Genomic DNA, 15583 nt, shown 5'->3' on the forward strand with positions numbered 1-15583 from the left:
AAATTGACATTTCGTATACTTCAGCGACATTTAAATGATTATTAAAAATTGTCTTAAACATATTTCGTTGTGAATAAAGAGACATCAATATTAAAATAAATAATATTCTTTATATCTTTTGTATAAAAATTTATACAAGTTTGTACAGAGTTTTCAGAATGAAAGCCTATGAAAAATTTATCTCCATTTATTTTATTACTTATTTACATTATTACATATAGTGATATTTTTTCAATGTAAAACTTAATTCTATATCTTTTTGTTTAATTATTTGTAAAATAATATTGTACAGAATTGAAATGAAAAACAGATATAATATTAATTTATATATGATCATCAACTGCACGCAATGTTTTTTGAGGCACATTGTTGTTCAATTTTTTGCATTTCTACAAGTATAGTTGCTACAGCATGTCTTAACCGATGAAATTTGGACAGAGATAATTCAAATATCTGACACTCTCCATTGTTGAATGTCCATTCCATAATAATATGTGGCTCCAAAACCCTATTTATGATGCTACGAATAAACAAAATCATCAATATATATATATATAGACTGATATAATAAATGGTTGTAGAAGTTTCTAAAAATTTACAAATTTATACTCTTTTAGCGAGCATACTTAATATTTTAAATGGAAATAATGCATAATTATTTCAAAAATATAAAATTACCTAGAAGAAATGGTGATGTCCACACGCCACTTGCAAGATATCAAATGTGCATAAAACTTAGTTCGATGTATTAACCCCGCTACTAATTCTGGTCGTTTATGACCGTACACAACTGTGGATAAATCATCAATACAATCCGAAGACAATCTAAGGAATAATGTTCATTAATACAGTATATAATAATTGGACATTTTATATAATTGATTAAATATATACTTTAATTCATCTAATGTTTGCTTAAATTCTGCAGGCTTAATATTTTGGGGTAATGTGCCTAAGTGAACTTTTAATATTGTAAAAATAACTGAAAAATATTCATCTACAGATTCTTCAGGCACATTATACTTTTGACTTATCCTGTCTAATATTCCTCCCTCTATATGTTCTTGATTTATTGCTTTTACGGCAACTGTAAATGTTAAATTTCAATATTATTACAATTGTAAAGTACATGGAATATTACAATTGCAGTACATAGTATAAATAAACTTACTTTGTATTAGAGGACGGACAAACACCTTTTTTAGTTCGGGGAGAACTTTTGTTCTATTTCCTAAAGCGTACAAAAGCTGAGTTTGAAAAGTTGACATTTTTATTATAAATCCGTTGTTTATTGCTGTTTTACGGTTGACACAGAATGAAAAAACGTGATTGATACATTAAATGCTAAAAGAAATAACTCATTAATCTTTTTAATAAAATCTATATTATATGTAGGTTAGACATTGAAATGTATTCTTATAACACAATTATACATGTTTAATAAAGCATAGTTCCATGCTTTGATTGACAATTTATTTACAAAGAAATGGGCAATGAAATGTTACACCCAAGAGTGCTAAATGGAACGAACTACTTTTACAGCTAATTTTATAGTATAGGTCGCACCTAAAACGGCAAAACGCCCAAATTTGTAGAGAAATAGTTCTCGTCTCTATAGTTAGAGAGCGTTCATAAGTTTTATTGACATTGCAGGCACCTGTACATAAAAATAACTTCAAAGGCAATTCGATTACAGGTTACAGGTAATGTAATTTACTTTTACCATTTTCGTATCGCATTTAACATTATCGATTTAAACTGGAATAAAATTTCAACGCTATCAGATATAACATTTAAAATTAAAAATGACGAAAATGAATTATTTCAGTAGCACTTAAAATACAGATGAGATATAGCATATAGTATAGACTTCGAAAAAAAAGACATGCCCATCGTACAAAATATGAGTGGTTTCGGAACGATGTTATCATTATCAACTTCGTTGGTTTAATTAAATGTATTTCCTAGAATTACCAGTCTTAATTGAAGATGTCGCTTCAAAACCAATGGTATTTTACGAAAACGATATTTTAGATCACATCAGTGATTCGATTCATACATTGCTAGATCTCATCCAATAATTATTTTATTATTTATTAAACATATTTTATTTGATTTTGAAAAAAAATCTGTACGGCGTGAAAATTATGTACGGCAAACGCTACGAATAAGAACTATTATCAACGCCACAATATTATGACTTCATCGGTTATTAATCGACTGAACAGATTTTTATAAAATACATATTATATAAAATCTAAAACCTGTAAACAATATTTTGTACATTTTATTTAAATTGCATGTACATAAATGTATTAAATCTTAAATAACATTTTATGAAATATATTTAAAAGTACAATATCTATAATAACTTAGAACATTAGCTTTAAATTTTTTAAAGTGAAATTAGAATTTTTAAAGATCTTTCATAAAATTGTCTCAATATTTTAAAGAGAAATTTAGATAATTTTTAATATAATTGCGTATTGATTATTATTTTTTTAATGTCGGTAATTCAGTCTTCCCAATATCTCCAATATCCCAAAAAACGTATTCTTGGTGTTAAATCGTTACACAAAAAGTACAAAAAAATCTATATTGTGTGAGTTATTTACTTTATCAAACTGGTATACGTAAAATATAAGGTGCATCATTTAATATCTATTAATAATGTATATTATAAAGCAGCATAATATCCAAAGTTGGCTTACAATCATACAACTGACCGTGTGGCCTAATGGATAAGGCGTCGGACTTCGGATCCGAAGATTGCAGGTTCGAGTCCTGTCACGGTCGAACAATTATTTTTTTTTTCTCATTTATTTCCTTCCTATTGTAATATTAAAATACTATCTAAAAAAAAATACATTTCGTACATAAGTAAATTATTTGTCAATGAAATTATTCGAATAGTAATCATTTAATTTTATGTACTTATTTTTTTACTTGTATTAATTTTGCAATTAAAATAATTGAATTTATTTATAAAGTGGAACTATAAGATACGTTCTTAAAATTTCACAAACATATCTATCGTATGTTATTGTTTATAATTTATCATATATCAGTTGTAAAAACAATTTGATTAACAGTAATTAATAATATTGTACAAATAATATATTTGTTATTATAATACGATCGTTATAACATGTAATACTCGAAGAATAAAGGTAAAAAAAAAATTCCTTCGAGCCGGATTTGAACCAGCGACCTATGGATATCTTTTAAACTTAATGTTCCAACTACAGTCCACCGCTCTACCAACTGAGCTATCGAAGGCTGACGATTTTGGTGTGCCGGTGGAGTCAGGATAAGTTAAGTTACTCTACAAATTTGATAAAGTTTAATCTTGTATTATATTTAAACAATGTTTTAAAAAGACAAAGTAAACGCTATGAAAAAATGTTCATATTGCATGCAAAGTTCATTAGAATAATAAATTATAGTTGTACAAGAGAGATCAGAGACCTTTGCCAAAAACATCGATATAGTAAAACTCAATATTTACTGTTTGTTTTTTAATGAGGCTATCTTTCACATCTTCGATAAAGAACACGTGCGTTTAGTAACATAACCTCGAACCATTTCTTTTGATAAAAATAAAAGATTCAATGTGATGCGAGGATGAAGTAAAGTAGTCGTACAATCTGACATTATCACGAATATAAAGGTCGAAGGTATTTTTTGAAATGCTAGCACAAATTTCATATACATTGTTTTCTGTAACATTATGGTAGAAAATAACCGGAACAAACGTTTTCGATCAATTAATAAAGGTTATGATTGATTAGGTTATTTTATAAAAAGATAAGGATTAGATAATCTTTATAAAAAAAGTAGAATTACAATATATTGCAGCAAATATATATGTATACTATTGGTAAATGTTTTCTTTAATATTTAAATAAGTACACAGTATTGTACGGTCACACTATCGATTGTAACTTGACCGTGTTTATGAAACCTAACAAATTTTAATATTTTTTGTATTTTTTTCCATGAATTTTAGATGAACTGCAAATATAAAAATAATTAAATAAATATATGTGTACATATAAGTACCAAATCAAAGTTTTTAAAGTGTTAGGTTTAATTTCACGATATAAGTTTTTTCTGGGTTAAATTGTGTTTTGTTTCTGTAACGGATTACGTAATATTTTTTTTATTTGAAGGATTTGTATCAATTCAAAGCTTTTTAACAGCAAAATGGATTTAGGAGTGTAGCATCTCAAATCAGAAGATATTGAATCACTTTAACAGAACTACACCTAAATGTCAATCGTATTTTAAACGATTCTTTGTTCGATTTAGTTTCATTTATTTATATCATATAATCAAGTACAGCATGGCTATTTTATAATTTCTATTATTTAGTCAATGACTATCATTATTATCGTCAGAGGAGTAGATGGGACTATGGACCACTTTTTGGTTTCGAGGAAAATACATTAAAAATGTAAAATTTATCTTACCTTGGAAAACTTTAGGCAAGAAAACGTAGCACTTTTACTTATTAACTGAAAAAACACATGCGAATCACATCATTTCTGTTTCGTGGCGATAGAGGACACTAATTGTTCTATTTGCTTCAATTCCCGACATATAGTAGTACATACTTAATGGAGAAATAAGATTCTGATTCATATTCCTTCCTTCTCTCCTATATGCTGTTACAATAATATTTCTTCTTTTTCCTTGTAATTACACATTTCCTAGAACGATGAAAAAAATATTATGATAAAGTATATATAATAATGAAAGAAAGAAATTAATTTAAAAAACGTTTATCTTCTTATTAATATCATAACACATGGAGTGTACGTAGCAGCGCCCACGATAAAAAACTTTAAGAAGTGAAGTAGCGAGTTCTCAATTGAAGGAGCCTATAAGGAGAGTACATCAATAAAATAGTCAACATCGTACTCCTCGGAAGTAAATATTCGATATTGCTCCGGCAGCAGCCGGAAATTCGTACAAAGCATGGTTCAGTGGCATGCAAATACTCGAAAATACTTGAAAACTTCAATAAATATCCGGAGACGTTTATTGGTTCAATCTGCCGATACAATGCACTCGTGTCTCTATTTTTCCATACAATAATTGTATCGTTTTCGTTATTATAGTTTCGTATTCACATATTATAATATGTATAATTGCGTAACTGTCGTGTGCAACAACAACATACGGTATGAAAACTGTGGGAACCCGTATTACGCATTTTCCCCCATACTAAATATTAAATGTCACCGATATAGTAAGATCCCCTTCGATTGCGTGTATTCTTTTTATTTCAAGCGTCAGTGTCATCACACTGAGGTATAACAAATTAAATATCTATATGCAGTTACATTGTCTATATTAGAATGACTTGTATGGTAGTGCAATTAATTTTAAACTTTGGCATTGAAGGTTACATACACCGCAATTAGAAAACATTTTATTTGTTCGGCAGTTTGTATAACGATAACAGAGTTTGTTCATAGATTCGTTTTATTTTTAAACTACGAATGTACAAAGCGTTTATTTATATATCTAAATACGATTGTTCGCATGTTTATATATTTATTAATTGCATTCGATAATATATTTAAATATTTATTGATGGCATTCAATATGAAGGTAAAGACAACGTATGTTATTCGAAAGAATCGAATATATACATTAGAAATGTCGTTTTTGTCAAATGTGCATAATTTACCCCTGCACGGTCATACGTCCCTTGACGATGGCGGCAAGAGGATGGAAACGCGTGTCGCCATCCGCCGGCTGACGTCGGCAGGCGGCATAACGTATACCCAATGCGAGAGGGTGGGTAATTCCCTCCAGATCACGCTACTCCAACGAATGGTCTTGAAGCGAAGGAAAAGGATGAAATAGAGAAAGAATTGGAGGGACAAAGAACGTTAGAAGAACGCAGACGCGGGCCTGTTCACGGCGGCGGTATCGTGTGGTGCGCCTGTGCGAGTCATGACCGGGCTGGAGGGCGAGAAAGAGAGTACGAAGGAAGGGGAAGAGAATGGAAACGCGGTAAGAAGAATAGAGAGAAAGATAGATGAACGTGACACGAGAGAATTATAATAAAGCTACGACGAGGAAACGAGATACACTGAGGAAAGAAATACATATATTTACAGAGAAAAGTGTAGAAATTATGGTACAATAGGATGCAACAGAAATAAAGTTATAGAAAGATAAGTGAAACACGTTACGAGAAAGAGATACGAAGCAAGCAGTAATTAAGAATAGAAATATGGAGTATACTGCGAGGAACTAGCAGATAGAATTGGATAATGAAACATCAGATACCGAATGGAAGAAAAGTACAGATAAAAGGGTGGATGAAACAGAAGAGGACGGAAGGAGAGATGGTCGAACGCGAAAAAGGGAGACAATGAATGTAAAACGATACAACGGGTAATGGTGGGGATGAAGTAGAACAGGCAAGAAAGGTGGCGCTCTCGCGCAGTCTGGCGTCGTCGGCCGACGGGTACGCGTTTAGATTGCCATTAGTTGCGATTTGCCTCCGTTTTGTCGTATTAGCGGCCGTTTAAACCGCGATATCGTCAGTTTTATCGTTCACAAGGTCCGTTCTTTCAGTGTCGTAACAAAGTTTACAATAGTAATAGCGGTTGGAAGCAAGAGAACTCGTTACGCCGGTCGATGAGCTCCTGTAACTTGTGTCGTGGGGATCCTCGCATAACACGGTCGTCGGCCGATGCGAGGGGTAATAAGGTAAAGTTTCATCGCGAGGTTACACTTACAAGTTATTTGACGTGGACTGCTGTCCAGGCCGGTAGCGGATCGATTTTCATGAGGAGTGCAGCGGGAGCTGTATGAGAGGGACAGAGAGAGTGAGAGGGCAGGGTGCGGAGTAAGAGAGAAGAAAGGTAACAGGGCTAGGAATTTGATAATACAACTATGGTCTTTACCCCCTTTTCCCTTTGTTATCGTACTACCCCACCCTGCCTTTTTCTTGTTGTCTCTCACGTTTATTCCTTGCTTTTTTAACTCGTCTGGCAATTCTTCGTTTCGTAATTTATGACGCGATAAAACTTGTTTTTTTTTTTTTATTTGACCCTTCTACGATATTGTTATATTCGTGGTTTTTTATTACGCTGTCTTTCTCCGCTTGTTCCGCTTCGTTGCGCTTTCCGCTTTCGCCCGCGTGCACGCGCGCGCGCGCGCGCGCGTGTATTTTGCGATCAGAGGGACACGAACCCTTAACCGGAACTTTGAACACTCCGGTAATCGACGATGTTACCGTAGGTTAATCGACGAAAAATATCATGGATGCGAAAACAGGAGTGGATATACTATCTGGTTTCGTTGATCGCGATCGGTTAAATGAATACGATTTTTCTAAAATATGCTTTTAAATCGTTGAGATATCGAGAAAAGTAGAAGCACGGTTTAGCAGTTTACACGAAAAACGAGACTCCGCGGTAGATCAATTTCAGCCATTGTACCGTCCGTACAACGAACGCGAGAACGAAACCAAGTCCATCTCGGGAATAGTTGTGGATTTTTGTGGCGATTCGACTTCCATTTCATGATCGGAGGTGACTAATTGCGAGTGGGGAAACGACCGATCGACCACGAAGATGCTAATGACAGGGACGATTAAACGGATTATTATCAGAGGCACGGGTGCGACGTTTAGCGACCTCTGCATGCTAGTACAGAAGCGGTAATCGCTTTAAACGCGTCCTAAATGAATTAGAATTCGTTGACCGGAGAGAAACGGACGCATCTGCAACAGCGAAAAGCTCGTGCAAGAGTTGTGCCGACCTGTGTGTAGATACGCGTACCGTAATTGTGCAAAATTTTCAGTGTGTTCCACGTCTCTGACCCTCTTTCGCCCTCCGATTCTCACCGGTCGATAGACCCGACTCGACGTGGGTACTATCCCTGTCTCTCTTTCTCCCTCTCACGGGACTCGTGGAACGGAAAGAGACGCAAGCAAAGAAACAAGGAACGAGTAAGATACACGAAAATTGTACGATCGTGATTGCATATACGGGGCTAGTGGTTTTCGTTGCGTTTCTGATCGATATACACGACCACGAAGTGCGCACGGAGCACGGAACGTCGACACCGCGATGACAAACGAAGTGGCAGTGAAAGATTGGTACGTTGATAATTTAACCCTTTGTTTCGCGAGGATCGAGGAGCGGGCTGGAGAAGGGAGAGAAAAATATAGAGGGATTCGTGAAGCTTCGCGACCCGAATTAATCGGTACACAGAACACCCATCTAACTAAGGATTTCCGGAAGGAAACGATGTTTCTTTGCTTTCGATGGTCGAGCCTTTCTCCCACCTCCCTCTCATCGGGCTATTATGCTTTTCGACTCCCGCTTTATCTGGCGGTGAGTCAGCAATAGAGAACACTACGAGGGTTGAACAATGCAAACAAATGCGTGTGGTTAGTTTAAATACAGAAGGAAATTCGATTCTTCTGAAACCGAACGGAAACGGTCGTATAAAAGGAAAGTGATTAAAATTTGTCTCGAAGGATTTGGGATTTCGGTGAAGTCCCGTGTATCTCTTTGCATCCGCGGTAGCAAGAAAATGTGTTAAAGCGATAACGTAGACAAATGAGCGAATTGATAACGACTGACGCAAATTGAATTAATAGATCCGTACAGAGGGAGCGACGATGCAAATGTCTTCGTGTTTTCCAATTAAGTGTTCCACACCGGCGGGACACACGGAATAACGTTCTCGATCTTATCGTTTTATTCGTGTTCTACGGGATTACAATGAAGAATTCGTTTTGCTTCCGTCGCGGCAAATTATCTACCATTATTCGTTGTGTTTTAATTTCTTACCGTACCCGGAAGGTCAGGTATTACGTGGTGGGAAGATGAAGTAACAGGGGATAATGAGCAAAGTTGGCGAACGGACAAACGAGCGCTTTCATAGGAGGAAGTAAACGAGGTCGTGCGATCGGAGCTTTCAGGACGTCCCAATGGTGAATCCATAATGATCAGGAGATTCTCAAGAAATCCATTCATCCACCGTTTCTCCAGATGGAAATCTGTGCGAAGAATCCTCGAGTTTTCTTCCCAGTTCTATTAGAATTATTTTTCATGTTGCGGTTTTGAGCTGTGATCGTGTCTGCGATCAAGGGTTATCGTAACTGCCAACAGCGATCAACATATGGTATTGTTTTTTTTTTCCTTCGTTTTTTTCTCTCTCTCTTTCTCTCTCTTGCGCGCGCGCGTTCTGACTTCGGCGTGACTTTTACTGTGCAATTTACGCTAATAGTTTTTGTATTCACCGCGAAGACAGGGAATTCGTACCGTGAAACCTTCTTTCGCTGTGTCTGCGGCTTACGCGACTTCGGTCTGATGCGATTAAATCCTGGATACGTGCGCGACGAGTGCACCGCAACAAGTAATCTCGTAGGGTCTTTGTAGTGCTTCGAGATTATACGCTTACGTGCTGGTTTGTTCCTATTCCCCTGTCTTCTCGATATTAGTCCACGTTATTCTTTCATTATGCGTATCTCGTTTCTCTTTGTCGTCGTGACATTTTTCACCCCAAAACAGAAAAACACACCCTCTGTCCGGGTTACTCGAAAAAGCACAGTTATTTGCTTTTTCTTAAGTTTTCAATTTTTTTTTCAATTCTCATTAACCGATGGTGACCATAAAACGATATCTTTTCAAACACGGTACATTCGTACTTTCGAGGAAATTCGTTAAGTCGGGTATCATTGATAAAAGAAAAATAAACGCCGCCCATTTAAATACAGTAATATTTTCAGTGAACAACCAACTTCCACCGCAATTTAGGGCTCTTAAAGCATCGGATTCCTGAGAAAGTGTCAGAGTCGTTTAACCGATCCTCCAATTATTTTGAAGAGCCCAAGAGTCTATTAAGTCCAAAGTAGTGTAGGCGAATTTAAAAAAAAAGGAAAAGAAAAAACCACGGACAGATTAATGATGTATACATATACGAATCCAACATTGGAATCTAATTATCTTAAAACGCGATCGAGGTAATTTACGCGTTTTTGCTTGCAATAGCTTAATGGTTGAGCCACTTTCTAATTTATTGCATCGCAAACAATGATATCGCTCCACGTGTTTTCCCACCAGTTTAATTTTGTACACTTTTTTATTTTTTTTATTAAGCCCTTAACGCTACTTGCATTTGTTCTCGCTACCTAAAAGCTGTGTATAATATTTACGGGATACGAGGGTTTTGCACATATGTATATATATTTATGAACTCCGGGGATAATGGTATCAATTCCCTTGATTGATTCGCGCAACGATTGCGCAATGAACGATTCTTTATCTGCTTTTCACGCAAGCGACGCGGAAAGGAGTCTCGGAGGAGTCTACGTTTCGTCACCCGTATCGTTCCTCGTTCCTTGTAAACATCTCATTATGACATCGGTATTCTATGACGCACATCGAAAATACAAGTCGTGCGTGCGCGTAATCGTCTTTACGTATTTCTACGGTTGTGACGTTTCGTGCATCGCGGAGCGCCATATACGCCCGTGGAAGCAAAATTTTCAAAACCGTGACGTAAATTCGATTCTTTTTAAATTTTGAAAATAAATCACCATGCCTCTGGGGAGCTGTCCATTTCTCTCCCCCGGGGTATCCAACCTCGGTTCACCGAAGAAAGTATAAAATTCCCGTAAGAAAATCGAGAACATTTCAATTTTTTGGGTAAATTTTAATTGCATAATTGTATACATAATTCTAAATTGTATAATTCCAAGTATTGCGAATCAATATTTCCAAAATTATACAAATATTCCCCCCCCCCTCCCCCTCCCGTGAGAAAACGAATCGAAAATTCGGGATAGAATTTTTTCGCCTGATCCCTCGAGAAAAACAAATTTGAATGTCCTGCGCCGGCGCACTCGACGAGCCACTTCTATCGCTTCGTCGGGCATGCGCACGCGCCACTTATTTTTGTGCGAGGAATCGTCCTCCCGTTCGATCGAATTTTTGACACGTTGAAATATTTATAAATAAATTTAATCTCCAGCTTTTCTACGATTATTGGGATAATCGGGACGAGTAATACCTCGTATATTAAACATTTTTAAGTATCGTCGGATATCCGTTGAGAAATGTTATCAATCGTTATTGAATGATTGAAAAGCGACGTGGGTGGAAGCCACGACGGCGTCGGTTCGTCTAGTCGGTTGTTCCTTTCCTCAACAACCCTCCGTATCGTGGGGTGACGACCCTGCATGTCTGGCCAGAGCCTCCCGTGCATTTCGTATTTATTATTTATACGCCGGCAAGTGTCTACATCCGGTGGATACGCGCGGGAGATCCACTTCGTTAGAGCCACCGTATCGTGCTCCTCGCGCAAAATTATACAATTAAGAGCTTCCCAGCCTCTTCTTCCAAACGAACAAAAACCGTACTCAGTACCGATGCAACCGTGAACCAACAAAGGACACTGCTCGGCGTATTTCGTAACCGAATTCCAGACAATTATTCGGACCGGATCGATCTCGTTACCTCGGAATGCGTTGCGTTTTACAATAGAATATTGTCGAAAATACGCAACGGGATTAATATATACCAAAGAAATTATTATTCTCCACGCTTCTTTTTAAAATATATTTCTTCGTCGTTTTTTGTAAACGTTTACGAGAAATTTCGTTCAGACGAGATAGCATTTTGCAACAATTAAAGACTCGATAATTCTATCGACTATTTGTCAAACGTAATCCGCCTCCGATGGATTAGAGTTCGCAATTTCTAGGTTTTCCGTCATTATCGGGAGAGCTTAATTATTTACGGTCTTTGCGTTGGGTAACATCTGTTCACGACTGAAATCGTCTAATTGGGAAAAAAGAGGATACCAGTATTTATATCCGAATCGCAACTATTTATATCCACGTACGTCCGTTGTGTTTCATTTATTATTGAAAACAAACGAGGGTGCGCACCCTTTGTAGATACGGAGAAAGGAAACCTTTATAAAAAATGTAACAGTGCGCGTACAAACGCGATATCCTGCGCGACGCGTAATATATATAGATATGTATCTGCTTGTTGGTCGGTTCGGGATTGTAATCGCGTAAAACCTACCAGACTCGTCATTTTTTAAAACATATCTTTCTTGGACACAATTGAACATTGACGTTGATTTTCTACGTTTAATATTTAATTTTCGTCGAGGTAATTTCGAGTTACACCTATAGTTTCGCTTTTATCGTGCATTAGTGTTAAATCACGATGTACGCGAAGCTGTACTGTTTTACCTCCGATTTCTGTCGTTTGTCTCCAGTATATGGAGACGAATAAACAAATACTCGTTTAAATTTAAGTAAATCGGAAAATTATCACGGAGAACAAGTGGTGATTTTATTCAAGAAATTGTCTCGAGGCTCTCGACAAAGGAGGAGAGGGATATTCGATCTCGAGTATTTCGAACGAATGTCCTACGCGCTCTAATCCGATTACAGAAACGATAATTTTTCATTTTTTTACCAGATCTTTACAATAACAGTACCACTGAATCGGCGAGGTTCTCCCGATTAAAATGAGTCCAAACACGACGTGAATCGGACGAACTGTATTCTTAATAAATTTAAATATTCAAATAGCAACAAAAATGAAATAGTAGCAAACATTCTCCGATTTGCGCCGTGTTTGGGCTCATTTTTACCGGGAGGATCTCACCGATCTGTTAACACCGTTGTTATAAAGATAAAATGAAAAAAGGTGGAAATGAAAATTTTTGCAATCCGGATGATTCATCCGTAATTCGCGGCGGCGTTTCTTTGAAGCGTACGAGTTCGATCGTTGCTGCTTCTCGGTGCAGTGTTTCTTTCTCGCTTACACTTGCTTAATCTTTTCAATGTTTTTTTTTTTGTCACAGGATCGGATTACATTCGACTCGAGATACCGAGTAAATAGTGGGGCGAACGGTGGGGATGAATCATTGAAATTTAAGCGAGACAAATCTATTGAAATTTAAACGAGTATCATCGCGTAACATTTTATCAGGCGATGTTCAGTTTTTTTGAGAAGAACGACCCCAAAAGTTGCGTCGCGAGCCCCAAACGACTTTTGAAGTCGTTTTTCTCGGAAAGGAAGTCTCTTGCGAAAAAAAAAGAGAAAAAAAGTATATTCCACGGATCGACTTATTTTTAGACCGGGAGAATTGATCGAATCGTGAATCACGCGTAGTGTCGCACCCCCGTGGAATATATATCGTGAGCGAGAATCGCTTTAATTCTTGCACGAAATCGATTTTCATTTGGAATTAATGTGTTCCCACGTTGGATAACAAGTTCCATCGATGTTCGTTCGCAGATGAGAGGCAAACTTTTCCATTCGATTTTTATTCGAACGTAATCCATATGGATGGAGCAAGCGGAAAGGTTTAAAGGCGCAAGAAAATCGTCGTTTCCCTGGTCTCTGGCTCGTCGGATCGCGTACGTCGACCAGGGTTGATATTTCGGTGGCCAAATGTGAGTAACGTATTCCTGCATCGATCCTCTGTCGTTTTTCTTTTACCAATACACTGTTCAACCTTAAAATCTTCTTCGTTGTGCGCTTCAAGATCCTTCGGTCGATAATGTTCTGAATGTACGAAATCCGTGTTTTTAATTTTGCACCGAGAGGACCAAGGAAACACAGGAGCATCGCGTAACATTTGTTACAATAGTCTCAATCGTAAAAAAAAAAACGATTGCTGTGAAATCGCAACGGGTCGTAAAAGACCCGAAGAACGTACCTATGATTAAATAGAACGACGAGTTGAACGAAAAGAAAAGAATTGGTCTTTGAAAGAAACCCTGGAAAGTTTTTGATACTTAACCGTGGGTAAGTTCCTCGGGTCTGTTTTGACCCGTCACGTCCTCGTATATTTTTCTTCTTTATAATCAAAGCTATTATAACACAAACGACCGAACGCTCCTGTATTTTCTCACTTCTCTCGTTGTATCACAAACTTGGAGGTTCGTACATTTTGAATATTTTTGATCTTAAGTGTATAGTCGAGCGGAAGGATGTTTCAAAGTTGAAGAATACTTCTCTTCACCGCCATTGCTCGAATACGTTTTCTTTTCTTTTTCTTTTACTTCCAGTAATTTTAAATTAACCCACCTTTCGACCCGTATTTACGTGTACTTTTTATCTCCTCTTACGTAGTTGTTAACAAGTATTCTACGCGTAAAAAGTTCTCGCGAACAGTTCGACGTTCGTGTTCGGACAGCAATATCTTGTTTCCGCTGACAGGTTGAGGTATATATAAATATAATGGGAGGGGAAAAAAAACTTGTTCGTAGTGACACATACGCGTAGACGTGCTTTCGACTTATGTTTGGCAGATGGTTGATCGACCGCTTCAGCGCGTTTATGGCGGTACAAATTCACGGAAAGTATCACCGGATCGAGCTTCGATTTATCAATCAGAATTCTCCAGAAATGATCGTTTCGTTCGTATAAAGATTTTATTTCGCATGAATCGATAAAAATGCAATTCATACTGCTGAGAAAGAAATGGACGCCAGTTCTGAAGTATTCTTTATAACTGCTTACACTATGGACAAGTTTTTTTTCACCTTCGGTTTACTGCACACATTGTTCTCGTACATTTCTTTCTTCGTCTATTATTAGTCGTAAGGTCTGTGAACTGCCTCTCTGTCAAACGTAACGGAGTCTCCAAGGTCTGTCTTTTTTTTTATCCGCGTTTTCACTATCAACCGTTAAAAACATTAACTGTTCCGCTGTACAGTCCGTATAATCTGTAAACGAAAAATTCTCGACGTACTGTTCTCGTGTAGCATTTTCGACTGTTAAATTTTTCAAATGTCCCACGCTTTACTGTTTCGACGATATTTCTGTAACCGAGTCACGGGAATCACCACCGTGGACATTTTCGGGGATTTAAACATTTAAATGTCTCGAGTTGTATAAAACCTTAATGCTACTTAACCGATCGATCGTCGAGCCCATATATTTACGAAATCTAATACCGCGTGGATGCTCGAGGATTTCTCGCGATTTACTTTTATCCGTGAAACTTTTATTTACCTCGAATTTGGACACTTTCGAACGATCGAGAAATTTAGGTACTCGTACACGAACGACGTTACTGTGTACGCGGTCGCGCCCCTTGTTTACATTTTATAAATAAACGCGTTACAAGACTGATGAGCTTGTATCGCGTCTAATGGAATATTACGGTAACATTTAACCAGACCGTGGAACTTATTTCGAACATTTTATTCGGTTCGAGCCAGCATTTAGAAAAAAAGTACGATTAAATTGAAAAAGAAGTCGATCTTGTTACCCCAAATGTTGACCAAACAAAAACAAACGTATACCTGAATTCCTCGGACGATACGTTTAATTTGATTAATTCTGAATAAAAAAGAAAAAGAAAAGCGACGGAGTAACGTACAGAACGTTGATTTTGAATAAAAAAAAAAAATAGACTGCCGCAGTTACGTGGGCTCGTATCGTTGAATCAGGTGTTTTCGATAATATATCATCGCTCATGACCGAGGACAGACATATAGATTATATTTACCGTTCCGCTATAAATATAAATTCATCTTTATAAACCGAGTTATCTGTACAATGGT

The 15583-nt window shown here is 36.8% G+C and overlaps 2 protein-coding genes and 2 non-coding genes across 5 annotated transcripts in view; 2 read left to right on the top strand and 2 right to left on the bottom strand.

Moving 5' to 3' along the window:
- Positions 1-171: 171 nt before the first annotated feature.
- Positions 172-1972, bottom strand: LOC143143524 (COMM domain-containing protein 5). Of its 2 annotated transcripts, XM_076304837.1 has the most exons (6): positions 1724-1972; positions 1567-1657; positions 1172-1344; positions 895-1087; positions 679-825; positions 172-520 (listed from the first exon to the last, which is right to left on the bottom strand). In XM_076304837.1, exons 3-6 carry the CDS (start codon positions 1266-1268, stop codon positions 337-339), a joined length of 621 nt encoding a protein of 206 aa, XP_076160952.1. In that variant the 5' UTR covers positions 1269-1344; positions 1567-1657; positions 1724-1972; the 3' UTR covers positions 172-336. The 2 variants fall into 2 exon arrangements, with proteins under 2 accessions (XP_076160952.1, XP_076160951.1); XM_076304836.1 differs by lacking the exon at positions 1724-1972 and having other exon boundaries at positions 1434-1657.
- Positions 1973-2723: 751 nt separating this feature from the next.
- Trnar-ucg (transfer RNA arginine (anticodon UCG)) lies at positions 2724-2796 on the top strand. Its single transcript has one exon. It is a non-coding gene; the product is annotated as a tRNA-Arg (tRNA).
- A 387-nt stretch (positions 2797-3183) lies between these two features.
- On the bottom strand, positions 3184-3279 carry Trnay-gua (transfer RNA tyrosine (anticodon GUA)). Its single transcript has 2 exons — positions 3243-3279; positions 3184-3219 (listed from the first exon to the last, which is right to left on the bottom strand). It is a non-coding gene; the product is annotated as a tRNA-Tyr (tRNA).
- Positions 3280-6459: 3180 nt separating this feature from the next.
- The window catches only part of LOC143143519 (cholesterol transporter ABCA5), a 37138-nt gene continuing 28014 nt past the window's right edge, over positions 6460-15583 (top strand). The window contains exons 1-3 of the mRNA XM_076304824.1: positions 6460-6732; positions 6790-6887; positions 13305-13462. The gene's annotated coding sequence lies outside the window, so the exon portion shown is untranslated. The remainder of the gene's footprint in view (positions 6733-6789; positions 6888-13304; positions 13463-15583) is intronic.

Source organism: Ptiloglossa arizonensis, chromosome 2, assembly GCF_051014685.1.
Source record: "Ptiloglossa arizonensis isolate GNS036 chromosome 2, iyPtiAriz1_principal, whole genome shotgun sequence".
NCBI lineage: Eukaryota > Metazoa > Arthropoda > Insecta > Hymenoptera > Colletidae > Ptiloglossa > Ptiloglossa arizonensis.

Excerpts from the sequence above, each read along its gene's own strand:
- LOC143143524 (XM_076304837.1), bottom strand. The coding sequence starts at position 1,268 with ATGTCAACTTTTCAAACTCAGCTTTTGTACGCTTTAGGAAATAGAACA. Across the intron at positions 1,088-1,171 it reads TGTCCGTCCTCTAATACAAA|TTGCCGTAAAAGCAATAAAT; the intron begins GTAAGTTTATTT and ends TAACATTTACAG. Across the intron at positions 826-894 it reads CAAACATTAGATGAATTAAA|ATTGTCTTCGGATTGTATTG; the intron begins GTATATATTTAA and ends ATTATTCCTTAG.